Consider the following 27,571-nt stretch of genomic DNA (forward strand, 5'->3'; position numbering starts at 1 on the left):
GATGAAAGGTTGGAAAATGGGCAATCATTTACTGGAGATGGTAATGGTAATTTTTCTGTTGGCAGGCAGAATTGGAACATGAAATTTAAGGATACTACCTCTGCTGCTCAAGCAGCGGCTGAGTTCTCAGAACATGCAAATCTAGCTGCCAGAGCTGTTGTAGAACTTCCAAGGCAATATTGTGTTGATGATGGTGGTTCATGCCACTTAGGTTTCAAAGATGAAAGGTTGGAACATGGGCAATCATTTCCTGGAGATGGTAATTGTAATTTTTCTGTTGGCAGGTAGAATTGGAACATGAAATTTAAGGATGCTACCGCTGCTGCTCAAGCAGCGGCTGAGTTTGCAGAACAAGCAAGCCTAGCTACCAGAGCTGTTGTAGAACTTTCAAGGCAATATTGGGTTGATGATGGTGGTTCATGCCACATAGGTTTCAAGGATGAAAGATTGGAACATGGGCAATCATTTCCTAGAGATGGTAATGGTAATTTTTCTGTTGGCAGGTAGAATTGGAACATGAAATTTAAGGATGCTGCCTCTGCTGCTCAAGCAGCAGCTGAGTTTGCAGAACATGAAAGCTTAGCTGCCAAAGCTATTGTAGAACTTTCAAGGCAATATTGTGTTGATGATGGTGGTTCATGCCACATAGCTTTCAAGGATGAAAGGTTGGAACATGGGCAATCATTTCCTTGAGATGGTAATGGTAATTTTTCTGTTGGCAGGTAGAATTGGAACATGAAATTTAAGGATGCTACCTCTGCTGCTCAAGCAGCGGCAGAGTTTGCAGAACATGCAGGCCTAGCTTCCAGAGCTGTTATAGAACTTTCAAGGCAATATTGTGTTGATGATGGTGGTTCATGCCACATAGCATTCAAGGATGAAAGGTTGGAACATGGGCAATCATTTCCTTGAGATGGTAATGGTAATTTTTCTGTTGGTAGGTAGAATTGGAACATGAAATTTAAGGATGCTACCTCTGCTGCTCAAGCAGCGGCTGAGTTTGCAGAACATGCAAGCCTAGCTGCCAGAGCTGTTGTAGAACTTTCAAGGCAATATTGTGTTGATAATAGTGGTTCATGCCACTTAGGTTTCAAGGATGAAAGGTTGGAACATGGGCAATCATTTCCTGGAGATGGTAATCGTAATTTTTCTGTTGGCAGGTAGAATTGGAACATGAAATTTAAGGATGCTACCTCTGTTGCTCAAGCAGCGGCTGAGTTTGCAAAACATGCAAACCTAGCTGCCAGAGCTGTTGTAGAACTTTCAAGGCAATATTGTGTTGATGATTGTGGTTCATGCCACTTAGGTTTCAAAGATGAAAGGTTGGAACATGGGCAATCATTTCCTGGAGATGGTAATTGTAATTTTTCTGTTGGCAGGTAGAATTGGAACATGAAATTTAAGGATGCTACCTCTGTTGCTCAAGCAGCGGCTGAGTTTGCAGAACATGCAAGCCTAGCTGCCAGAGCTGTTGTAGAACTTTCAAGGCAATATTGTGTTGATAATAGTGGTTCATGCCACTTAGGTTTCAAGGATGAAAGGTTGGAACATGGGCAATCATTTCCTGGAGATGGTAATGGTAATTTTTCTGTTGGCAGGCAGAATTGGAACATGAAATTTAAGGATGCTACCTCTGCTGCTCAAGCAGCGGCTGAGTTTGCAGAACATGCAAGCCTAGCTGCCAGAGCTATTGTAGAACTTTCAAGGCAATATTGTGTTGATGATGGTGGTTCATGCCACTTAGGTTTCAAGGATGAAAGGTTGGAACATGGACAATCATTTCCTGGAGATGGTAATGGTAATTTTTCTGTTGGCAGGCAGAATTGGAACATGAAAATTATGATGCTACCTCTACTGCTCAAGCAGCGGCTGAGTTTGCAGAACAAGCAAGCCTAGCTACCAGAGCTGTTGTAGAACTTTCAAGGCAATATTGGGTTGATGATGGTGGTTCATGCCACATAGGTTTCAAGGATGAAAGGTTGGAACATGGGCAATCATTTCCTAGAGATGGTAATGGTTATTTTTCTGTTGGCAGGTAGAATTGGAACATGAAATTTAAGGATGCTGCCTCTGCTGCTCAAGCAGCGGCTGAGTTTGCTGAACATGAAAGCTTAGCTGCCAGAGCTATTGTAGAACTTTCAAGGAATTATTGTGTTGATTATGGTAGTTCATGCCACTTAGGTTTCAAGGATGAAAGGTTGGAACATGGGCAATCATTTCCTGGAGATGGTAATGGTAATTTTTCTGTTGGCAGGCAGAATTAGAACCTGAAATTTATGATGCTACCTCTGCTGCTTAAGCAGCGGCTGAGTTTGCAGAACTTGCAAGCCTAGCTACCAGAGCTGTTGTAGAACTTTCAAGGAAATATTGTGTTGATGATGGTGGTTCATGCCACATAGGTTTCAAGGATGAAAGGTTGGAACATGGGCAATCATTTCCTGGAGATGGTAATGGTAATTTTTCTGTTGGCAGGTAGAATTGGAACATGAAATTTATGATGCTACCTCTGCTGCTCAAGCAGCGGCTGAGTTTGCAGAACATGCAAGTCTAGCTACCAGAGTTGTTGTAGAACTTTCAAGGGAATATTGTGTTGATGATGGTGGTTCATGCCACTTAGGTTTTAAGGATGAAAGGTTGGAACATGGACAATCATTTCCTGGAGATGGTAATGGTAATTTTTCTGTTGGCAGGTAGAATTGGAACATGAAATTTAAGGATGCTACCTCTGCTGCTCAAGCAGCGGCTGAGTTTGCAGAATATGCAAGCCTAGCTGTCAGAGCTATTGTAGAACTTTCAAGGCAATATTATGTTGATGATGGTAGTTCATGGCACTTTGGTTTCAAGGATGAAAGGTTGGAACATGGGCAATCATTTCCTGGAGGTGGTAGTAGTAATTTTTTTGTTGGCAGGCAGAATTGGAACATGAAATTTAAGGATGCTACCTCTGCTGCTCAAGCAGCGGCTGAATTTGCAGAACATGCAAGCCTAGCTGCCAGAGCTGTTGTAGAACTTTCAAGGCAATATTGTGTTTATGATGGTGGTTCATGCCACTTACGTTTCAAGGATGAAAGGTTGGAACATGAGCAATCATTTCCTGGAGATGGTAATTGTAATTTTTCTGTTGGCAGGTAGAATTGGAACATGAAATTTAAGGATGCTACCTCTGCTGCTCAAGCAGCGGCTGAGTTTGCAGAACATGGTGGCCTAGCTGCCACAGCTGTTGTAGAACATTCAAGGAAATATTGTGTTGATGATGGTGGTTCATGCCACTTAGGTTTCAAGGATGAAAGGTTAGAACATGGCAATCATTTCCTGGAGATGGTAATGTAATTTTTCTGTTGGCAGGCAGAATTTGAACATGAAATTTACGATGCTACCTCTGCTGCTCAAGCAGCGGCTGAGTTTGCAGAACATGCAAGCCTAGATACAAGAGCTGTTGTAGAACTTTCAAGGAAATATTGTGTTGATGATGGTGGTTCATGCCACTTAGGTTTCAAGGATGAAAGGTTGGAACATGGGCAATCATTTCCTGGAGATGGTAATGGTAATTTTTCTCTTGGCAGGTAGAATTGGAACATGAAATTTAAGGATGCTACCTCTGCTGCTCAAGCAGCAGCTGAGTTTGCAGAACATGCAGGCCTAGTTCAAGAGCTATTGTATAACTTTCAAGGAAATATTGTGTTGATGATGGTGGTTCATGCCACTTAGGTTTCAAGGATGAAAGGTTGGAACATGGACAATCATTTCCTGGAGATGGTAATGGTAATTTTTCTGTTGGCAGGTAGAATTGGAACATGAAATTTAAGGATGCTACCTCTGCTGATCAAGCAGCGGCTGAGTTTGCAGAACATGCAGGCCTAGCTCAAGAGCTGTTGTAGAACTTTCAAGGCAATACTGTGTTGATGATGGTGGTTCATGCCACTTAGGTTTCAAGGATGAAAGGTTGGAACATGGGCAATCATTTCCTGGAGATGGTAAATTTTTTATTGACAGGCAGAATTGGAACATGAAATTTAAGGATGCTACCTCTGCTGCTTAAGCAGCGGCTGAGTTTGCAGAACATGCAAGCCTAGCTGCCAGAGCTGTTGTAGCACTTTCAAGGCAATATTGTGTTGATGATGGTGGTTCATGCCACTTAGGTTTCAAGGATGAAAGATTGGAACATGGGCAATCATTTCCTGGAGATGGTAATTGTAATTTTTCTGTTGGCAGGTAGAATTGGAACATGAAATTTAAGGATGCTACCTCTGCTGCTCAAGCAGCGGCTGAGTTTGCAGAACATGCAAGCCTAGCTGCCAGAGCTGTTGTAGAACTTTCAAGGCAATATTGTGTTGATGATGGTGGTTCATGCCACTTAGGTTTCAAGGATGAAAGGTTGGAACATGGGCAATCATTTCCTGGAGATGGTAATGGTAATTTTTCTGTTGGCAGGCAGAATTGGAACATGAAATTTAAGGATGCTACCTCTGCTGCTCAAGCAGCGGCTGAGTTTGCAGAACATGCAAGCCTAGCTGCCAGAGCTATTGTAGAACTTTCAAGGCAATATTATGTTGATGATGGCAGTTCATGGCACTTTCGTTTCAAGGATGAAAGGTTGGAACATGGGCAATCATTTCCTGGAGGTGGTAGTAGTAATTTTTCTGTTGGCAGGCAGAATTGGAACATGAAATTTAAGGATGCTACCTCTGCTGCTCAAGCAGCGGCTGAATTTGCAGAACATGCAAGCCTAGCTGCCAGAGCTGTTGTAGAACTTTCAAGGCAATATTGTTTTTATGATGGTGGTTCATGCCACTTACGTTTCAAGGATGAAAGGTTGGAACATGGGCAATCATTTCCTGGAGATGGTAATTGTAATTTTTCTGTTGGCAGGTAGAATTGGAACATGAAATTTAAGGATGCTACCTCTGCTGCTCAAGCAGCGGCTGAGTTTGCAGAACATGGAGGCCAAGCTGCTACAGCTGTTGTAGAACATTCAAGGAAATATTGTGTTGATGATGGTGGTTCATGCCACTTAGGTTTCAAGGATGAAAGGTTAGAACATGGCAATCATTTCCTGGAGATGGTAATGGTAATTTTTCTTTTGGCAGGCAGAATTTGAACATGAAATTTACGATGCTACCTCTGCTGCTCAAGCAGCGGTTGAGTTTGCAGAACATGCAAACCTAGCTACCAGAGCTGTTGTAGAACTTTCAAGGAAATATTGTGTTGATGATGGTGTTTCATGCCACTTAGGTATCAAGGATGAAAGGTTGGAACATGGGCAATCATTTCCTGGAGATGGTAATGGTAATTTTTCTGTTGGTAGGTAGAATTGGAACATGAAATTTAAGGATGCTACCTCTGCTGCTCAAGCAGCGGCTGAGTTTGCAGAACATGCAGGCCTAGTTCAAGAGCTGTTGTATAACTTTCAAGGAAATATTGTGTTGATGATGGTGGTTCATGCCACTTAGGTTTCAAGGATAAAAGGTTGGAACATGGGCAGTCATTTCCTGGAAATGGTAATGGTAATTTTTCTGTTGGCGGGTAGAATTGGAACATGAAATTTAAGGATGCTACCTCTGCTGCTCAAGCAACGGCTGAGTTTGCAGAACATGCAGGCCTAGCTCAAGAGCTGTTGTAGAACTTTCAAGGCAATACTGTGTTGATGATGGTGGTTCATGCCACTTAGGTTTCAAGGATGAAAGGTTGGAACATGGGCGATCATTTCCTGGAGATGGTAAATTTTTTATTGACAGGCAGAATTGGAACATGAAATTTAAGGATGCTACCTCTGCTGCATAAGCAGCGGCTGAGTTTGCAGAACATGCAAGCCTAGCTACCAGAGCTGTTGTAGCACTTTCAAGGCAATATTGTGTTGATAATGGTGGTTCATGCCACTTAGGTTTCAAGGATGAAAGATTGGAACATGGGCAATCATTTTCTGGAGATGGTAATTGTAATTTTTCTGTTGGCAGGTAGAATTGGAACATGAAATTTAAGGATGCTACCTCTGCTGCTCAAGCAGCGGCTGAGTTTGCAGAACATGCAGGCCTAGCTCAAGAGCTGTTGTATAACTGTCAAGGAAATATTGTGTTGATGATGGTGGTTCATGCCACTTAAAGTTTCAAGGATAAAAGGTTGGAACATGGGCAGTCATTTCCTGGAGATGGTAATGGTAATTTTTCTGTTGGCAGGTAGAATTGGAACATGAAATTTAAGGATGCTACCTCTGCTGCTCAAGCAGCGGCTGAGTTTGCAGAACATGCAGGCCTAGCTCAAGAGCTGTTGTAGAACTTTCAAGGCAATACTGTGTTGATGATGGTGGTTCATGCCATTTAGGTTTCAATGATGAAATGTTGGAACATGGGCAATCATTTCCTGGAGATGGTAAATTTTTTATTGACAGGCAGAATTGGAACATGAAATTTAAGGATGCTACCTCTGCTGCTTAAGTAGCGGCTGAGTTTGCAGAACATGCAAGCCTAGCTGCCAGAGCTGTTGTAGAACTTTCAAGGAAATATTGTGTTGATGATGGTGGTTCATGCCACTTAGGTTTCAAGGATGAAAGGTTGGAACATGGGCAATCATTTCCTGGAGATGGTAATGGTAATTTTTCTGTTGGCAGGTAGAATTGGAACATGAAATTTAAGGATGCTACCTCTGCTGCTCAAGCAGCGGCTGAGTTTGCAGAACATGCAGGCCTAGCTCAAGAGCTGTTGTAGAACTTTCAAGGCAATACTGTGTTGATGATGGTGGTTCATGCCACTTAGGTTTCAAGGATGAAAGGTTGGAACATGGGCAATCATTTCCTGGAGATGGTAAATTTTTTATTGACAGGCAGAATTGGAACATGAAATTTAAGGATGCTACCTCTGCTGCTTAAGCAGCGGCTGAGTTTGCAGAACATGCAAGCCTAGCTGCCAGAGCTGTTGTAGCACTTTCAAGGCAATATTGTGTTGATGATGGTGGTTCATGCCACTTAGGTTTCAAGGATGAAAGATTGGAACATGGGCAATCATTTCCTGGAGATGGTAATGGTTATTTTTCTGTTGGCAGGTAGAATTGGAACATGAAATTTATGATGCTACCTCTGCTGCTCAAGCAGCGGCTGAGTTTGCAGAACATGCAGGCCTAGCTCAAGAGCTATTGTAGAACTTTCAAGGCAATACTGTGTTGATGATGGTGGTTCATGCCACTTAGGTGTCATGGATGAAAGGTTGGAACATGGGCAATCATTTCCTGGAGATGGTAAATTTTTTACTGACAGGCAGAATTGGAACATGAAATTTAAGGATGCTACCTCTGCTGCTTAAGCAGCGGCTGAGTTTGCAGAACATGCAAGCCTAGCTGCCTGAGCTGTTGTTGAACTTTCAAGGAAATATTGTGTTGATGATGGTGGTTCATGCCACTTAGGTTTCAAGGATGAAAGGTTGGAACATGGGCAATCATTTCCTGGAGATGGTAATGGTAATTTTTCTGTTGGCAGGTAGAATTGGAACATGAAATTTATGATGCTACCTCTGCTGCTCAAGCAGCGGCTGAGTTTGCAGAACATGCAAGTCTAGCTACCAGAGCTGTTGTAGAACTTTCAAGGCAATATTGTGTTGATGATGGTGGTTCATGCCACTTAGGTTTCAAGGATGAAAGGTTGGAACATGGACAATCATTTCCTGGAGATGGTAATGGTAATTTTTTTGTTGGCAGGTAGAATTGGAACATGAAATTTAAGGATGCTACCTCTGCTGCTCAAGCAGCGGCTGAGTTTGCAGAACATGCAAGCCTAGCTGCCAGAGCTATTGTAGAACTTTCAAGGCAATATTATGTTGATGATGGTAGTTCATGGCACTTTGGTTTCAAGGATGAAAGGTTGGAACTTGGGCAATCATTTCCTGGAGGTGGTAGTAGTAATTTTTCTGTTGGCAGGCAGAATTGGAACATGAAATTTAAGGATGCTACCTCTGCTGCTCAAGCAGCGGCTGAGTTTGCAGAACATGCAAGCCTAGCTGCCAGAGCTGTTGTAGAACTTTAAAGGCAATATTATGTTTATGATGGTGGTTCATGCCACTTACGTTTCAAGGATGAAAGGTTGGAACATGGGCAATCATTTCCTGGAGATGGTAATTGTAATTTTTCTGTTGGTAGGTAGAATTGGAACATGAAATTTAAGGATGCTACCTCTGCTGCTCAAGCAGCGGTTGAGTTTGCATAACATGGTGGCCTAGCTGCCACAGCTGTTGTAGAACATTCAAGGAAATATTGTGTTGATGATGCTGGTTCATGCCACTTAGGTTTCAAGGATGAAAGGTTGGAACATGGGCAATCATTTCCTGGAGATGGTAATGGTAATTTTTCTGTTGGCAGGTCAAATTGGAACATGAAATTTAAGGATGCTACCTCTGCTGCTCAAGCAACGGCTGAGTTTGCAGAACATGCAGGCTTAGCTCAAGAGCTGTTGTATAACTTTCAAGGAAATATTGTATTGATGATGGTGGTTCATGCCACTTAGGTTTCAAGTATAAAAGGTTGGAACATGGGCAGTCATTTCCTGGAGATGGTAATGGTAATTTTTCTGTTGGCAGGTAGAATTGGAACATGACATTTAAGGATGCTACCTCTACTGCTCAAGCAGCGGCTGAGTTTGCAGAACATGCAGGCCTAGCTCAAGAGCTGTTGTAGAACTTTCAAGGCAATACTGTGTTGATGCTGGTGGTTCAAGCCACTTAGGTTTCTAGGATGAAAGGTTGGAACATGGGCAATCATTTCCTGGAGATGGTAAATTTTTTATTGACAGGCAGAATTGGAACATGAAATTTAAGGATGCTACCTCTGCTGCTTAAGCAGCGGCTGAGTTTGCAGAACATGCAAGCCTAGCTGCCAGAGCTGTTGTAGCACTTTCAAGGCAATATTGTGTTGATGATGGTGGTTCATGCCACTTAGGTTTCAAGGATGAAAGATTGGAACATGGGCAATCATTTCCTGGAGATGGTAATTGTAATTTTTCTGTTGGCAGGTAGAATTGGAACATGAAATTTAAGGATGCTACCTCTGCTGCTCAAGCAGCGGCTGAGTTTGCAGAACATGCAAGCCTAGCTGCCAGAGCTGTTGTAGAACTTTAAAGGCAATAGTGTGTTGATGATGGTGGTTCATGCCACTTAGGTTTCAAGGATGAAAGGTTGGAACATGGGCAATCATTTCCGAGAGATGGTAATGGTAATTTTTCTGTTGGCAGGCAGAATTGTAACATGAAATTTAAGGATACTACCTCTGCTGCTCAAGCAGCGGCTAAGTTTGCAGAACATGCAAGCCTAGCTGCCAGAGCTATTGTAGAACTTTCAAGGCAATATTATGTTGATTATGGTAGTTCATGCCACTTAGGTTTCAATGATGAAAGGTTGGAAGATGGGCAATCATTTCCTGGAGATAGTAATGGTAATTTTTCTGTTGGCAGGCAGAATTGGAACATGAAATTTATGATGCTACCTCTGCTGCTCAAGCAGCGGCTGAGTTTGCAGAACATGCAAGCCTAGCTACCAGAGCTGTTGTAAAACTTTCAAGGCAATATTGTGTTGATGATGGTGGTTCATGCCACTTAGATTTCAAGGATGAAAGGTTGGAACATGGGCAATCATTTCCTTGAGATGGTAATGGTAATTTTTCTGCTGGCAGGTAGAATTGGAACATGAAATTTAAGGATGCTACCTCTGCTGCTCAAGCAGCGGCTGAGTTTGCAGAACATGCAAGCCTAGCTGCCAGAGCTGTTGTAGATCTTTCAAGGCAATATTATGTTGATGATGGTAGTTCATGGCACTTAGGTTTCAAGGATGAAAGGTTGGAACATGGGCAATCATTTCCTGGAGATGGTAATGGTAATTTTTCTGTTGGCAGGTAGAATTGGAACATGAAATTTATGATGCTACCTCTGCTGCTCAAGCAGCGGCTGAGTTTGCAGAACATGCAAGTCTAGCTACCAGAGCTGTTGTAGAACTTTCAAGGCAATATTGTGTTGATGATGGTGGTTCATGCCACTTAGGTTTCAAGGATGAAAGGTTGGAACATGGACAATCATTTCCTGGAGATGGTAATGGTAATTTTTTTGTTGGCAGGTAGAATTGGAACATGAAATTTAAGGATGCTACCTCTGCTGCTCAAGCAGCGGCTGAGTTTGCAGAACATGCAAGCCTAGCTGCCAGAGCTGTTGTTGAACTTTCAAGGAAATATTGTGTTGATGATGGTGGTTCATGCCACTTAGGTTTCAAGGATGAAAGGTTGGAACATGGGCAATCATTTCCTGGAGATGGTAATGGTAATTTTTCTGTTGGCAGGTAGAATTGGAACATGAAATTTATGATGCTACCTCTGCTGCTCAAGCAGCGGCTGAGTTTGCAGAACATGCAAGTCTAGCTACCAGAGCTGTTGTAGAACTTTCAAGGCAATATTGTGTTGATGATGGTGGTTCATGCCACTTAGGTTTCAAGGATGAAAGGTTGGAACATGGACAATCATTTCCTGGAGATGGTAATGGTAATTTTTTTGTTGGCAGGTAGAATTGGAACATGAAATTTAAGGATGCTACCTCTGCTGCTCAAGCAGCGGCTGAGTTTGCAGAACATGCAAGCCTAGCTGCCAGAGCTATTGTAGAACTTTCAAGGCAATATTATGTTGATGATGGTAGTTCATGGCACTTTGGTTTCAAGGATGAAAGGTTGGAACTTGGGCAATCATTTCCTGGAGGTGGTAGTAGTAATTTTTCTGTTGGCAGGCAGAATTGGAACATGAAATTTAAGGATGCTACCTCTGCTGCTCAAGCAGCGGCTGAGTTTGCAGAACATGCAAGCCTAGCTGCCAGAGCTGTTGTAGAACTTTAAAGGCAATATTGTGTTTATGATGGTGGTTCATGCCACTTACGTTTCAAGGATGAAAGGTTGGAACATGGGCAATCATTTCCTGGAGATGGTAATTGTAATTTTTCTGTTGGCAGGTAGAATTGGAACATGAAATTTAAGGATGCTACCTCTGCTGCTCAAGCAGCGGTTGAGTTTGCATAACATGGTGGCCTAGCTGCCACAACTGTTGTAGAACATTCAAGGAAATATTGTGTTGATGATGCTGGTTCATGCCACTTAGGTTTCAAGGATGAAAGGTTGGAACATGGGCAATCATTTCCTGGAGATGGTAATGGTAATTTTTCTGTTGGCAGGTCGAATTGGAACATGAAATTTAAGGATGCTACCTCTGCTGCTCAAGCAACGGCTGAGTTTGCAGAACATGCAGGCTTAGCTCAAGAGCTGTTGTATAACTTTCAAGGAAATATTGTATTGATGATGGTGGTTCATGCCACTTAGGTTTCAAGTATAAAAGGTTGGAACATGGGCAGTCATTTCCTGGAGATGGTAATGGTAATTTTTCTGTTGGCAGGTAGAATTGGAACATGACATTTAAGGATGCTACCTCTGCTGCTCAAGCAGCGGCTGAGTTTGCAGAACATGCAGGCCTAGCTCAAGAGCTGTTGTAGAACTTTCAAGGCAATACTGTGTTGATGCTGGTGGTTCAAGCCACTTAGGTTTCTAGGATGAAAGGTTGGAACATGGGCAATCATTTCCTGGAGATGGAAAATTTTTTATTGACAGGCAGAATTGGAACATGAAATTTAAGGATGCTACCTCTGCTGCTCAAGCAGCGGCCGAGTTTGCAGAACATGCAAGCCTAGCTGCCAGAGCTGTTGTAGAACTTTCAAGGCAATATTGTGTTGATAATGGTGGTTCATGCCACTTAGGTTTCAAGGATGAAAGGTTGGAACATGGGCAATCATTTCCTGGTGATGGTAATGGTAATTTTTCAGTTGGCAGGCAGAATTGGAACATGAAATTAAAGGATGCTACCTCTGCCGCTCAAGCAGCGGCTGAGTTTACAGAACATGCAGGCCTAGCTGCCAGAGCTGTTGTAGAACTTTCAAGGCAATATTGTGTTGATGATGGTGGTTCATGCCACTTACGTTTCAAGGATGAAAGGTTGGAACATGGGCAATCATTTCCTGGAGATGGTAATTGTAATTTTTCTATTGGCAGGTAGAATTAGAACATGATATTTAAGGATGCTACCTCTGCTGCTCCAGCAGCGGCTTAGTTTGCAGAACATGCAAGCCTAGCTGCCAGAGCTGTTGTTGAACTTTCAAGGCAATATTGTGTTGATAATAGTGGTTCATGCCACTTAGGTTTCAATGATGAAAGGTTGGATCATAGGCAATCATTTCCTGGACATGGTAATTGTAATTTTTCTGTTGGCAGGTAGAATTGGAACATGAAATTTAAGGATGCTACCTCTGCTGCTCAAGCAGCGGCTGAGTTTGCAGAACATGCAAGCCTAGCTGCCAGAGCTGTTGTAGAACTTTCAAGGAAATATTGTGTTGATAATAGTGGTTCATGCCACTTAGGTTTCAAGGATGAAAGGTTGGAACATGGGCAATAATTTCCTGCTGATGGTAATGGTAATTTTTCATTTGGCAGGCAGAATTGGAACATGAAATTAAAGGATGCTACCTCTGCCGCTCAAGCAGCGGCTGAGTTTACAGAATATGCAGGCCTAGCTGCCAGAGCTGTTGTAGAACTTTCAAGGCAATATTGTGTTGATGTCGGTGGTTCATGCCACTTAGGTTTCAAGGATGAAAGGTTGGAACATGGGCAATCATTTCCTGGAGATGGTAAATTTTCTATTGGCAGGTAGAATTAGAACATGAAATTTAAGGATACTACCTCGGCTGCTCAAGCAGCGGCTGAGTTTGCAGAACATGGTGGCCTAGCTGCCAGAGCTGTTGTAGAACTTTCAAGGCAATATTGTGTTGATGATGGTGGCTCATGCCACTTAGGTTTCAAGGTAGCATCCTTAAATTTCATGTTCCAATTCTACCTGCCAACAGAAAAATTACAATTACCATCTCCAGGAAATGATTGCCCATGTTCCAACCTTTCATCCTTGAAACGTAAGTGGCATGAACCACCATCATAAACACAATATTGCCTTGAAAGTTCTACAACAGCTCTGGCAGCTAGGCTTGCATGTTCTGCAAACTCAGCCGCTGCTTGAGCAGCAGAGGTAGCATCCTTAAATTTCATGCTCCAATTTTGCCTGCCAACTGAAAAATTACCATTACCATCTCCATGAAATGATTGCCCATGTTCCAACCTTTCATCCTTGAAACCTAAGTGGCATGAACCACCATTATCAACATAATATTGCCTTGAAAGTTCTACAACAGCTCTGGTAGCTAGGCTTGCATGTTCTGCAAACTCAGCCGCTGCTTGAGCAGCAGAGGTAGCATCCTTAAATTTCATGTTCCAATTCTACCTGCCAACAGAAAAATTACAATTACCATCTCTAGGAAATGATTGCCCATGTTCAAACCTTTCATATTTGAAACCTAAGTGGCATGAACCACCATCATCAACACAAAATTGCCTTGAAAGTTCTACAACATCTCTGGCAGCTAGGTTTGCATGTTCTGCAAACTCTGCCGCTGCTTGAGCAGCAGAGGTAGCATCCTTAAATTTCATGTTCCAATTCTGCCTGCCAACAGAAAAATTACCATATCCATGAAATGATTGCCCATGTTCAAACCTTTCATCCTTGAAACCTTAGTGGCATGAACCACCATTATCAACACAATATTGCCTTGAAAGTTCTATAACAGCTCTGGCAGCTAGGCTTGCATGTTCTGCAAACTCAGCCGCTGCTTGAGCAGCAGACGTAGCATCCTTAAATTTCATGTTCCAATTCTGCCTGCCAACAGAAAAATTACCATTACCATCTCCAGGGAATGATTGCCCATGTTCCAACCTTTCATCCTTGAAACCTAAGTGGCATGAACCACCATTATCAACATAATATTGCCTTGAAAGTTCTACAATAGCTCTGGCAGCTAGGCTTTCATGCTCTGCAAACTCAGCCGCTGCTTGAGCAGCAGAGGTAGCATCCTTAAATTTCATGTTCCAATTCTGCCTGCCAACTGAAAAATTACCATTACCATCTCCAGGGAATGATTGCCCATGTTCCAACCTTTCATCCTTGAAACCTAAGTGGCATGAACCACCATTATAAACATAATATTGCCTTGAAAGTTCTACAACAGCTCTGGCAGCTAGGCTTGCATGTTCTGCAAACTCAGCCGCTGCTTGAGCAGCAGAGGTAGCATCCTTAAATTTCATGTTCCAATTCTGCCTGCCAACTGAAAAATTACCATTACCATCTCCAGGGTATGATTGCCCATGTTCCAACCTTTCATCCTTGAAACCTAAGTGGCATGAACCACCATTATAAACATAATATTGCCTTGAAAGTTCTACAATAGCTCTGGCAGCTAGGCTTGCATGCTCTGCAAACTCAGCCGCTGCTTGAGCAGTAGAGGTAGCATCCTTAAATTTCATGTTCCAATTCTACCTGCTAACAGAAAAATTACCATTACCATCTCCTGTAAATGATTGCCCATGTTCCAAACTTTCATCCTTGAAACCTAAGTGGCATGAACCACCATCATCAACAACATATTGCCTTGAAAGTTCTACAACAGCTCTGGCAACTATGTTTGCATGTTTTGCAAACTCAGCCGCTGCTTGAGCAGCAGAGGTAGCATCCTTAAATTTCATGTTCCACTTCTACCTGCCAACAGAAAAATTACCATTACCATATGCATGAAATGATTGCCCATGTTCCATCTTTCATCCTTGAAACCTAAGTGGCATGAACCACTATTATCAATATAATATTGCCTTGAAAGTTCTACAACAGCTCTGGCAGCTAGGCTTGCATGTTCTGCAAACTCAGCCGCTGCTTGAGCAGCAGAGGTAGCATCCTTAAATTTCATGTTCCAATTCTACCTGCCAACAGAAAAATTACAATTACCATCTCTAGGAAATGATTGCCCATGTTCCAACCTTTCATCTTTGAAACCTAAGTGGCATGAACCACCATCATCAACACAAAATTGCCTTGAAAGTTCTACAACATCTCTGGCAGCTAGGTTTGCATGTTCTGCAAACTCTGCCGCTGCTTGAGCAGCAGAGGTAGCATCCTTAAATTTCATGTTCCAATTCTGCCTGCCAACAGAAAAATTACCATATCCATGAAATGATTGCCCATGTTCAAACCTTTCATCCTTGAAACCTTAGTGGCATGAACCACCATTATCAACACAATATTGCCTTGAAAGTTCTATAACAGCTCTGGCAGCTAGGCTTGCATGTTCTGCAAACTCAGCCGCTGCTTGAGCAGCAGACGTAGCATCCTTAAATTTCATGTTCCAATTCTGCCTGCCAACAGAAAAATTACCATTACCATCTCCAGGGAATGATTGCCCATGTTCCAACCTTTCATCCTTGAAACCTAAGTGGCATGAACCACCATTATCAACATAATATTGCCTTGAAAGTTCTACAATAGCTCTGGCAGCTAGGCTTTCATGCTCTGCAAACTCAGCCGCTGCTTGAGCAGCAGAGGTAGCATCCTTAAATTTCATGTTCCAATTCTGCCTGCCAACTGAAAAATTACCATTACCATCTCCAGGGAATGATTGCCCATGTTCCAACCTTTCATCCTTGAAACCTAAGTGGCATGAACCACCATTATAAACATAATATTGCCTTGAAAGTTCTACAACAGCTCTGGCAGCTAGGCTTGCATGTTCTGCAAACTCAGCCGCTGCTTGAGCAGCAGAGGTAGCATCCTTAAATTTCATGTTCCAATTCTGCCTGCCAACTGAAAAATTACCATTACCATCTCCAGGGTATGATTGCCCATGTTCCAACCTTTCATCCTTGAAACCTAAGTGGCATGAACCACCATTATAAACATAATATTGCCTTGAAAGTTCTACAATAGCTCTGGCAGCTAGGCTTGCATGCTCTGCAAACTCAGCCGCTGCTTGAGCAGTAGAGGTAGCATCCTTAAATTTCATGTTCCAATTCTACCTGCTAACAGAAAAATTACCATTACCATCTCCTGTAAATGATTGCCCATGTTCCAAACTTTCATCCTTGAAACCTAAGTGGCATGAACCACCATCATCAACAACATATTGCCTTGAAAGTTCTACAACAGCTCTGGCAACTATGTTTGCATGTTTTGCAAACTCAGCCGCTGCTTGAGCAGCAGAGGTAGCATCCTTAAATTTCATGTTCCACTTCTACCTGCCAACAGAAAAATTACCATTACCATATGCATGAAATGATTGCCCATGTTCCATCTTTCATCCTTGAAACCTAAGTGGCATGAACCACTATTATCAATATAATATTGCCTTGAAATTCTACAACAGCTCTGGCAGCTAGGCTTGCATGTTCTGCAAACTCAGCAGCAGAGGTAGCATCCTTAAATTTCATGTTCCAATTCTGCCTGCCAACTGAAAAATTACCATTACCATCTCAAGTAAATCATTGCCCATGTTCCAACCTTTCATCTTTGAAACCTAAGTGGCATGAACCACCATCATCATCACAATATTGCATTGAAAGTTCTACAACAGCTCTGTCAGCTAGGCTTGCATGTTCTGCAAAATCAGCCGCTGCTTGAGCAACAGAGGTAGCATCCTTAAATTTCATGTTCCAATTCTGCCTGCCAACAGAAAAATTACTACAACCACCTCCAGGAAATGATTGCCCATGTTCCACTCTTTCATCCTTGAAACCTAAGTGGTATGAACTACTATCATTAACATAATATTGCCTTGAAAGTTCTAACACAGCTCTGGCAGCTAGGCTTGCATGATCTGCAAAGTCAGCCGTAGCTTGAGCAGCAGAGGTAGCATCCTTAAATTTCATGTTCCAATTCTACCTGCCAACAGAAAAATTACCATTACCATCTCCAGAAAATGATTGCCCATGTTCCAACCTTTCATCCTTGAAACCTAAGTGGCATGAACCACCATAATCAACACACTATTGCCTTTAAAGTTCTACAACAGCTCTGGCAGCTAGGCTTGCATGTTCTGCAAACTCAGCCGCTGCTTGAGCAGCAGAGGTAGCATCCTTAAATTTCATGTTCCAATTCTGCCTGCCATCAGAAAAATTACCATCTCCAGGAAATGATTGCCCATGTTCCAACCTTTCATCCTTGAAACCTAAGTGGCATGAACCACCAAAATCAACACAATATTTCCTTGAAAGTTCTACAACAGCTCTGGCAGCTAGGCCACCATGTTCTGCAAACTCAGCCGCTGCTTGAGCAGCAGAGGTAGCATCCTTAAATTTCATGTTCTAATTCTGCCTGGCAATAGAAAATTTACCATCTCCAGGAAATGATTGCCCATGTTCCAACCTTCCATCCTTGAAACCTAAGTGGCATGAACCACCATCATCAACACACTATTGCCTTTAAAGTTCTACAACAGCTCTGGCAGCTAGGTTTACATGTTCTTCAAACTCAGCCGCTGCTTGAGCAGCAGAGGTAGCATCCTTAAATTTCATGTTCCAATTCTGCCTGCCAACAGAAAAATTACCATATCCATGAAATGATTGCCCATGTTCCAACCTTTCATCCTTGAAACCTAAGTGGCATGAACCACCATTATCAACACAATATTGCCTTGAAAGTTCTACAACAGCTCTGGCAGCTAGGCTTGCATGTTCTGCAAACTCAGCCGCTGCTTGAGCAGCAGAGGTAGCATCCTTAAATTTCATGTTCCAATTCTACCTGCCAACAGAAAAATTACAATTACCATCTCCAGGAAATGATTGCCCATGTTCCAACCTTTCATATTTGAAACCTAAATGGCATGAACCACCATCATCAACACAAAATTGCCTTGAAAGTTCTACAACAGCTCTGGCAGCTAGGTTTGCATGTTCTGCAAACTCTGCCGCTGCTTGAGCAGCAGAGGTAGCATCCTTAAATTTCATGTTCCAATATTGCCTGCCAACTGAAAAATTACCATTACCATCTCCAGGAAATGATTACCCATGTTCCAACCTTTCATCCTTGAAACCTAAGTGGCATGAACCACCATTATCAACACAATATTGCTTTGAAAGTTCTACAACAGCTCTGGCAGCTAGGCTTGCATGTTCTAAAAACTCAGCCGCTGCTTGAGCAGCAGAGGTAGCATCCTTAAATTTCATGTTCCAATTCTGCCTGCCAACTGAAAAATTACCATTACCATCTCCAGGGAATGATTGCCCATGTTCCAACCTTTCATCCTTGAAACCTAAGTGGCATGAACCACCATTATCAACATAATATTTCCTTAAAAGTTCTACAATAGCTCTGGCAGCTAGGCTTGCATGCTCTGCAAACTCAGCCGCTGCTTGAGCAGTAGAGGTAGCATCCTTAAATTTCATGTTCCAATTCTACCTGCCAACAGAAAAATTACCATTACCATCTCCTGTAAATGATTGCCCATGTTCCAACCTTTCATCCTTGAAACCTAAGTGGCATGAACCACCATCATCAACAACATATTGCCTTGAAAGTTCTACAACAGCTCTGGCAACTATGTTTGCATGTTTTGCAAACTCAGCCGCTGCTTGAGCAGCAGAGGTAGCATCCTTAAATTTCATGTTCCAATTCTACCTGCCAACAGAAAAATTACCATTACCATATGCATGAAATGATTGCCCATGTTCCATCCTTTCATCCTTGAAACCTAAGTGGCATGAACCACCATTATCAACACAATATTGCCTTGAAAGTTCTACAACAGCTCTGGCAGCTAGGCTTGCATGTTCTGCAAACTCTGCAGCAGAGGTAGCATCCTTAAATTTCATGTTCCAATTCTGCTTGCCAACTGAAAAATTACCATTACATCTCCAGTAAATTATTGCCCATTTTCCAACCTTTCATCTTTGAAACCTAAGTGGCATGAACCACCATCATCATCACAATATTGCATTGAAAGTTCTACAACAGCTCTGTCAGCTAGGCTTGCATGTTCTGCAAAATCAGCCGCTGCTTGAGCAACAGAGGTAGCATCCTTAAATTTCATGTTCCAATTCTGCCTGCCAACAGAAAAATTACTACAACCACCTCCAGGAAATGATTGCCCATGTTCCAACCTTTCATCCTTGAAACCTAAGTGGTATGAACTACCATCATTAACATAATATTGCCTTGAAAGTTCTAACATAGCTCTGGCAGCTAGGCTTGCATGTTCTGCAAACTCAGCCGCTGCTTGAGCAGCAGAGGTAGCATCCTTAAATTTCATGTTCCAATTCTGCCTGCCAACAGAAAAATTACCATTACCATCTTCAGGAAATGATTGCCCATGTTCCAACCTTTCATCCTTGAAACCTAAGTGGCATGAACCACCATCATCAACACACTATTGCCTTTAAAGTTCTACAACAGCTCTGGCAGCTAGGCTTGCATGTTCTGCAAACTCAGCCGCTGCTTGAGCAGCAGAGGTAGCATCCTTAAATTTCGTGTTCCAATTCTGCCTGCCAACAGAAAAATTACCATCTCCAGGAAATGATTGCCCATGTTCCAACCTTTCATCCTTGAAACCTAAGTGGCATGAACCACCGACATCAACACAATATTGCCTTGAAAGTTCTATAACAGCTCTGGCAGCTAGGCCTGCATGTTCTGTAAACTCAGCCGCTGCTTGAGCGGCAGAGGTAGCATCCTTTAATTTCATGTTCTAATTCTGCCTGCCAACTGAAAAATAACCATTACCTTCACCAGGAAATTATTGCCCATGTTCCAACCTTTCATCCTTGAAACCTAAGTGGCATGAACCACTATTATCAACACAATATTCCCTTGAAAGTTCTACAACAGCTCTGGCAGCTAGGCTTGCATATTCTGCAAACTCAGCCGCGGCTTGAGCAGTAGAGGTAGCATCCTTAAATTTCATGTTCCAATTCTACCTGCCAACAGAAAAATTACAATTACCATGTCCAGGAAATGATTGCCTATGTTCCAACCTTTCATCATTGAAACCTAAGTGGCATGAACCACCATCATCAACACAATATTGCCTTGAATGTTCTACAACAGCTCTGGCAGCTAGGTTTGCATGTTCTGCAAACTCAGCCACTGCTTGAGCAACAGAGGTAGCATCCTTAAATTTCATGTTCCAATTCTGCGTGCCAACAGAAAAATTACCATTACCATCTCCAGTAAATGATTGCCCATGTTCCAACCTTTCATTCTTGAAACCTAAGTGGCATGAACCACCATCATCAACACAATATTTTCTTGAAAGTTCTACAACAGCTTTGGCAGCTAGGCCTGCATGTTCTGCAAACTCAGCCGCTGATGGAGCAGCAGAGGTAGCATCCTTAAATTTCATGTTCTAATTCTACCTGCTAATAGAAAAATTACAATTACCATCTCCAGGAAATGATTGCCCATGTTCCAACCTTTCATCCTTGAAACGTAAGTGGCATGAACCACCATCATCAACACAATATTGCCTTGAAAGTTCTACAACAGCTCTGGCAGCTAGGCCTGCATGTTCTGTAAACTCAGCCGCTGCTTGAGCGGCAGAGGTAGCATCCTTTAATTTCATGTTCCAATTCTGCCTTCCAAATGAAAATTACCATTACCATCACCAGGAAATGATTGCCCATGTTCCAACCTTTCATCCTCGAAACCTAAGTGGCATGAACCACCATCATCAACACAATATTGCCTTGAAAGTTCTACAACAGCTCTGGCAGCTAGTTTTGCATGTTCGGCAAACTCAGCCGCTGCTTGAGCAGAAGAGGTAGCATCCTTATATTTCATGTTCCAATTCTGCCTGCCAACAGAAAAATTACCATTACCATCGCCAGTAAATGATTGCCCATGTTCCAACTTTCATCCTTGAAACCTACGTGGCATGAACCACCATCATCAACACAATATTGCCTTGAAAGTTCTACAACAGCTCTGGCAGCTAGGCCTGCATGTTCTGCAAACTCAGCCGCTGCTTGAGTAGCAAAGGTAGCATCCTTAAGGTTCATGTTCCAATTCTACCTGCCAACAGAAAAATTACAATTACCATCTCCAAGAAATGATTGCCCATGTTCCAACCTTTCATCTTTGAAACCTAAGTGGTATGAAAAACCATCATCAACACAATATTGCCTTGAAAGATCTACAATAGCTCTGGCAGCTAAGCTTGCATATTCTGCAAAATCAGCCGCTGCTTGAGCAACAGAGGTAGCATCCTTAAATTTCATGTTCCAATTCTGCCTGCCAACAGAAATATTACTATTACCACCTCCAGGAAGTGATTGCCCATGTTCCAACCTTTCATCCTTGAAACCTAAGTAGCATGAACCACCATCATCAACACAATATTGCCGTGAAAGTTCTACAACAGCTCTGGCAGCTAGTCTTGCATGTTCTGCAAACTCAGCCGCTGCTTGAGCAGCAGAGGTAGCATCCTTAAATTTCATGTTTCAATTCTACCTGCCAACAAAAGAATTACAATTACCATCTCCAGGAAATGATTGCCCATGTTCCAACCTTTCATCTTTGAAACCTAAGTGGCATGAACCACCATCATCAACACAATATTGCCTTGAAAGTTCTACAACAGATCTGGCAGCTAGGTTTGCATGTTCTGCAAACTCAGCCGCTGCTTGAGCAGCAGAGGTAGCATCCTTAAATTTCATGTTCCAATTCTGCCTGCCAATAGAAAAATTACCATTACCATCGCCAGTAAATGATTGCCCATGTTCCAACCTTTCATCCTTGAAACCTAAGTGGCATGAACCACCATCATCAACACAATATTGCCTTGAAAGTTCTACAACAGCTCTGACAGCTAGGCCTGCATGTTCTGCAAACTCAACCGCTGCTTGAGCGGCAGAGGTAGCATCCTTTAATTTCATGTTCCAATTCTGCCTGCCAACAGAAAAATTACAATTACCATCTCTAGGAAATGATTGCCCATGTTCCAACCTTTCATCTTTGAAACCTAAGTGGCATGAAAAACCATCATCAACACAATATTGCCTTGAAAGTTCTAGAATAGCTCTGGCAGCTAAGCTTGCATGTTCTGCAAAATCAGCCGCTGCTTGAGCAACAGAGGTAGCATCCTTAAATTTCATGTTCCAATTCTGCCTGCCAACAGAAATATTACTACTACCACCTCCAGGAAATGATTGCCCATGTTCCAACCTTTCATACTTGAAACCTAAGTGGCATGAACTACCATCATCAACATAATATTGCCTTGAAAGTTCTACAACAGCTCTGGCAGCTAGGCTTGCATGTTCTGCAAAATCAGCCGCTGCTTGAGCAGCAGAGGTAGCATCCTTAAATTTCATGTTCCAATTGTGCCCGCCAACAGAAAGATTACTACTACCACCTCCAGGAAATGATTGCCCATGTTCCAACCATTCATCCTTAAAGGCTTTTTCATAAAATTCTTTTTGTAATGGAATTATTCTAATTATTTCTGATATACATTCTAATACATATTCTATATATTCTATATCTTGGGTTCTTTGATATTCTTCTATATTATTTTTTACTAGGTTTGTTAGTAAATCTATATTATCTGTAATTTGTTGCCAATATTGTAGATATATATGATTCATCATGTGTTATCAAAATATAGGTCTAATTCATATAAATCTGTTTCCGGTATAATTAATTCTGTCCAATTTTGGTTCATTAGTTCTGTTATTTCAATTTTAAGTAATTTCTCGTAGATTATTCTTCTTACATCATTATTGATATTTCTTAGTATATATAGTATAAGTATTTTATAATTAAGATCATCATCTATTAAATAAGTGTTCATTTTATCATATGATTTGCTAAACATATTCCCTTTAATCTCTATGTCTATTATAATTATTCATCATATTATAATAAGTTATTTTAATCATCTTTTCTGGTCACTACCATGACTTTTTGCTTCAATCAGTTACCCTAACAGTGCTTCAACTTCGTTTACTCCCCTAAACGGCTTCTCTGCCTACCGGTTTCAACCTTAGGATGCATAGTCTGGGTTTACCTACTCTTAGCATATTTTCATGGCAAACTTTCTCAAGATGATTTCTATAACAGTACTATTATATGATGTATGATTATAATCTACATGTAAGAGATTATCAGGAATATACTAGTTTAGCTACTCATAGTTATAATATGACATACCTGTTTTTGTAGATTCTCGGTAACTCCCTGTTGATCCATAGCTTTCATATCTTCTTGTTTATCCATAGCTTCTTGATTCTTAGCTTTCCTGTATTTTTATCTTTGAGTATATTAGAGAGAGGAGAGAAGAGAGAGATTTGGTTGCTAAGTTGCAGCCTATTTTTTTTATTGATAATTGAAAGGCTTATTTAAATATTACAAAAGTGACTGTTCATGAACGACCTTTGCTGTTCATGAAACTGACTCTTGACTCTTACTATTCATGAACGACCTTTACTGTTCATGAGACTGACTCTTGACTCTTACTATTCATGAACGACCTTTACTGTTCATGAGACTGACTCTTACTATTTGTAAAGTAAAAGACTATTTACTTTACGACTTTTACATTAAAGAAAAGAAAAAGAAAAGAATCTAGTAATTCTTTCACTTTATCTTGTCTGCCATAGCTTTTTGTCGCCTAGTTTGTCGTCTTCTTCTTCAGTAATCTTCTTCTTTGTTTATTCCAGTTGTACGTCTGGAACGATATTATCTTCTCCTTTGCATTTTGAGCATATGTGGTCTGGATATTTGTGACTGATTAGCTTGCAATATCTTGTTAATAATTCTGGAGAAATGAAATTCGTCCTTATAGCTCTTGTGGTTGTAGGTTGTTCTGGCTTTAAAAAACTTAAGACCCACTGTCTTAGTTCTTCCATATCTGCTTCTCGTATTTCTCTGCAATTTGAATATATCATTGTTTGTTCTCTTGAATAATAACTCCAAATAGCATTCTGATTTAGGTAGTTGTTTGCTAGTTCATTTAGTATAGTAGATATTCCAATAATTCTTTTATTTGCATAAAAGTCTGGAATATTTATTTTTTCTATCTCTTCTTGTTCTTCTATTTTTTCTGGTACGAGCATTTCCCTTGTAAGTCCGATCTTGATAACTTGTATGATAGGCTTTATCTCTTCATATAATATCTCTGCTGTAGCTGAATAAAATCGTATATAGAATAATGTTCCTTTAGTTATTCTTTTGTACTGCATAAATGCTCTGTGTAACTCTGGTATGGTAGCTATCTCCTGTCCTGTTTGTGTATATACGGTATCTAGTAATCCGTAATTGTAGCAAGTGGCTACTAGTTTTGCATTTGTATTTGGTAGTGCTATTAGTTTATTGTATCCTGTTAGATAATGGGTAATATAATCTTCATTTGGATTCTGGGTAGTTTGGGATCTTGGGTTTTTGTTTAGAAAGTTTTGTATTTTATATATGTTGTCTATGTATGTACGGGTTATATGGTTGTATGTCTTTTTGGTTTGGTTCAAACTTTCTTTGTAGGTATTTATCTGTGGTGGTAGGAATATTTCGTTCTGGGTATTTTGGATATTTTTCTGTATGAACGGTTTTGAAAATAAATTGTTCATATTTATATTTATGTGTCTAGGTTTAATTTCTTCCTTCTTCTTTGCAGATGAACTGCTAGCTGTGCTGCTCCCTGTAACTGCATTTAACAAACTGTTATGAGTTTTTAGGTGTTTCTCAACGTCACCTTCTAGCTCTGGAATTTTAGAGACTTCCGATCGTCTTATCTCCGCATTTTTTGAGTCATGCTGCTGACTACTAGCTGTTTTCTTTATTAGCTGTATCTCTTCGTCCATACTTTCCACTTTCTTACAAAGTGTAGTCATGGCTAAGAGTAGATTTTTCATTGTATTATCTGGTTCAGTTTGGGTAGCTTTGTCTTGATAAGTAATCTGCAACAACATTCTTGTTAGTAGTGATAATTTCAATTGTAAATGTAAAGTTTAATATATTTAATACCAGCCTGCGTATTTCTTTTGTTGTAACTGAATCTTGTACTTTTCTGGTTATCCACCATTTTACTTGGGTATTATCTGTTCTTACAATAAATCTGTTGTAAACTATATATGGTTCAAATGCTAACAAACATTTATATAATGCAAATAGTTCTTTTCTATTTATTTCCCACTTTTCTTGTGGTTCTGTATAAGATCCTGAATAATATCTGCAATGGTGTTCTATTTTTTCTTTATCATATTTATATTTAAGAACTCCTCCATAACTATGATTACTCAAATCTGTTTCTACAATATAAGTAAATTTCTTATTTTCATCTGGGAAGTATAACTTTGGTAGTTTTTTACACAATATCTTAATTTTCCTTATTTGTTCCTTATCTTTTTCATCGAACCCATATTCTACATCCTTTTTTAGTTTTTTCTGTAGAGGTTTTAGGTTTTCTGCTAATTTTGGTATATATTCTCTTACTTGGTTTACTAATCCTAAAAATGATTGTAATTTCTTTTTTGTATCTATGTTTTCATCAAGATTGATTATTTTTTGTACTATGTGTGTTTGCATTTTTATTCCATTTTTATCTATTTGTATTCCTAAAAATTCTATCTGATTTTTCATAATTTCTGCTTTGGTTTTACTTAAGCTTATACCTGAGTTTTCTATAATATGTATAAATTTTTCTAATAATTTTATATGTTCATCTTGTGTTCTTGAATATAGTAATATATCATCTATATATACTATGCAATTTTCTAGTTGGTTAAAATAATTATCCATAAAATGTTGGTACCTTCCTGGTGCATTCTTATATCCAAATGGTAAAACATTCCATTCATAAAATCCTTGTGGTACTGTAAATGCTGTTAGTTTTTTAGATTCATCTTCTAATTTTAGATGGTAAAATCCTGATTTACAGTCGAATTTACTAAAGTAATTATATCCTTGGATTTGTCTTATTTTTAATATCTTGTTAGGTATTGGATAATTATATGTTTTAGTTTTTGCATTTAAATTTCGGTAATCTATAACCATCCTACTTTTTCCTCTTTTTTGTTCATTATGTTTATTTACTATAAATACTGGACTTGTGTGTTTGCTATTACTTTCTTGTATATACTTGTTATCTAATAATTCTTTTATATACATTTTAAATTCTGCTAAATCATCAAAGTTATATTTTAAGGGTTTTTGTGTTATTATGCTATTTTCTTCTATTAGTTCTATTTTTATTTTTGTCTTATGTTTATCCCAACCTTTTAGAGGATTATCATTATATAATTTTTCTAATTCCTTCTGGATTATTTTTACTTTGTCTATTGTAAATATAATAATTTCTAATTGGGTAGTTGTATTTTTACTTATATTTTCTAATTTTTGTGTGATTTTTTCATTTCCTCGTATCCATTCTGTAGTTTTTCGTTGTTTATTATTTACTCTTTTTGCTCCTACTTTATTTTTACATGGTGTGGTAAACCACCAGTGTGTTCTTGCTATTATATATGGGTATAGTTTATCTAAAAATGGTATTCCTAGTAACATATCTTTTGTAGTGAATTCAAAGTTATATAGTTAATATTTTATCCCATATTTGTAATTTTACATTCTTGGCTTTGTAGTTAATCATACTACCTTCATTATTAAATTCTGTTACTACCATAGGTGTTTTTAATTTTTCCCATTTATCTGTTGGTAAACAATTATATTTACATATATTAGCTTCTGCTCCTGTATCTATCATTGGTGTATAGTATCTATTATAATATCCTTCTACTATGATTTTTGCGAGTATATATATTTTCATTCTTCTGTTCTTTTTATTATTATTTTCTTATCTTTGTATGTTATGGTTAATTGCTTATCTCCTAGACTATATGGTTTTACCTTTTCTAACCATTTTATTCCTAGTGTAATATTTTCGTTTTCATTTTCTTGACATATTTTAAATTGTATCGTTAAAGGTATTCCTCCAATAATTATTTCTTTTTCTGTTATTTCTTCATTTATTATTAATTCTTTAGGTAATTCAGGGCATAATTGTTCAGTAGTTATTATTTCAGTTTCTGTTACTAATTCTCTTGCAATATAGTTTTCTTCTTGTCCTGTATTTATTAATATTTGATATTTTCTTTGTTCCATGATTCCAGTTATATAGTAGTGGTATGTATTTATTTTTTCTTTTGTGTTTTTTATTAAATTTTTTGGGATTATATATTCTCTTCTTGATGTACTTATTCTTGATGATGTTGGTATTTCATAATTTAATTGGTTTGGTATACTTGATGTACTTAATCTTTCTTTTACTATTTCTAAATCTTCTTCCATATCAATTTCTTTATAACTATATTCATTATTGTCAATAACTGTAACTATTCTTTCAAATGGGTTTTCTATTTTAATTTTATTAATTTTATTTTTTGCTGCTATTTTATGTTTTGTTGTTAAGACGTATAGATTTTTACATCTAGCTGTAAATATCTTACTTCCAGGTGTTAATTCTATTCCTGACATTTTCCAGTATAATACTAATGATTTATCTATATTCCTATCGTTTATTGCTATTGAATAATTGGCACTTATTATGAATTTGAATTTTTGATATATGAGATTTCCTTTTATTGCACTTATTATGCTTTTTTCTATAGGTTGAATTATTCTATCATCTGCTAAATATATTTCTATAGGGGTATCTATTCCTTCCCTAAAACAT

The 27,571-nt window shown here is 39.6% G+C and overlaps 1 protein-coding gene across 1 annotated transcript; it reads right to left on the bottom strand.

The window, feature by feature from the left end:
• Positions 1-23,558: 23,558 nt before the first annotated feature.
• Positions 23,559-24,812, bottom strand: LOC142178924 (uncharacterized). Its single transcript, XM_075248740.1, has one exon. The coding sequence runs from the start codon at positions 24,810-24,812 to the stop codon at positions 23,559-23,561; it is 1,254 nt and encodes a 417-aa protein (XP_075104841.1).
• Between the last annotated feature and the right edge of the window lie 2,759 nt (positions 24,813-27,571).

The sequence above is a fragment of the Nicotiana tabacum genome, unplaced genomic scaffold (assembly GCF_000715075.1).
Source record: "Nicotiana tabacum cultivar K326 unplaced genomic scaffold, ASM71507v2 Un00058, whole genome shotgun sequence".
NCBI classification, from domain to species: domain Eukaryota; kingdom Viridiplantae; phylum Streptophyta; class Magnoliopsida; order Solanales; family Solanaceae; genus Nicotiana; species Nicotiana tabacum.

Excerpts from the sequence above, each read along its gene's own strand:
- LOC142178924 (XM_075248740.1), bottom strand. The coding sequence starts at position 24,812 with ATGTTGTTGCAGATTACTTATCAAGACAAAGCTACCCAAACTGAACCA.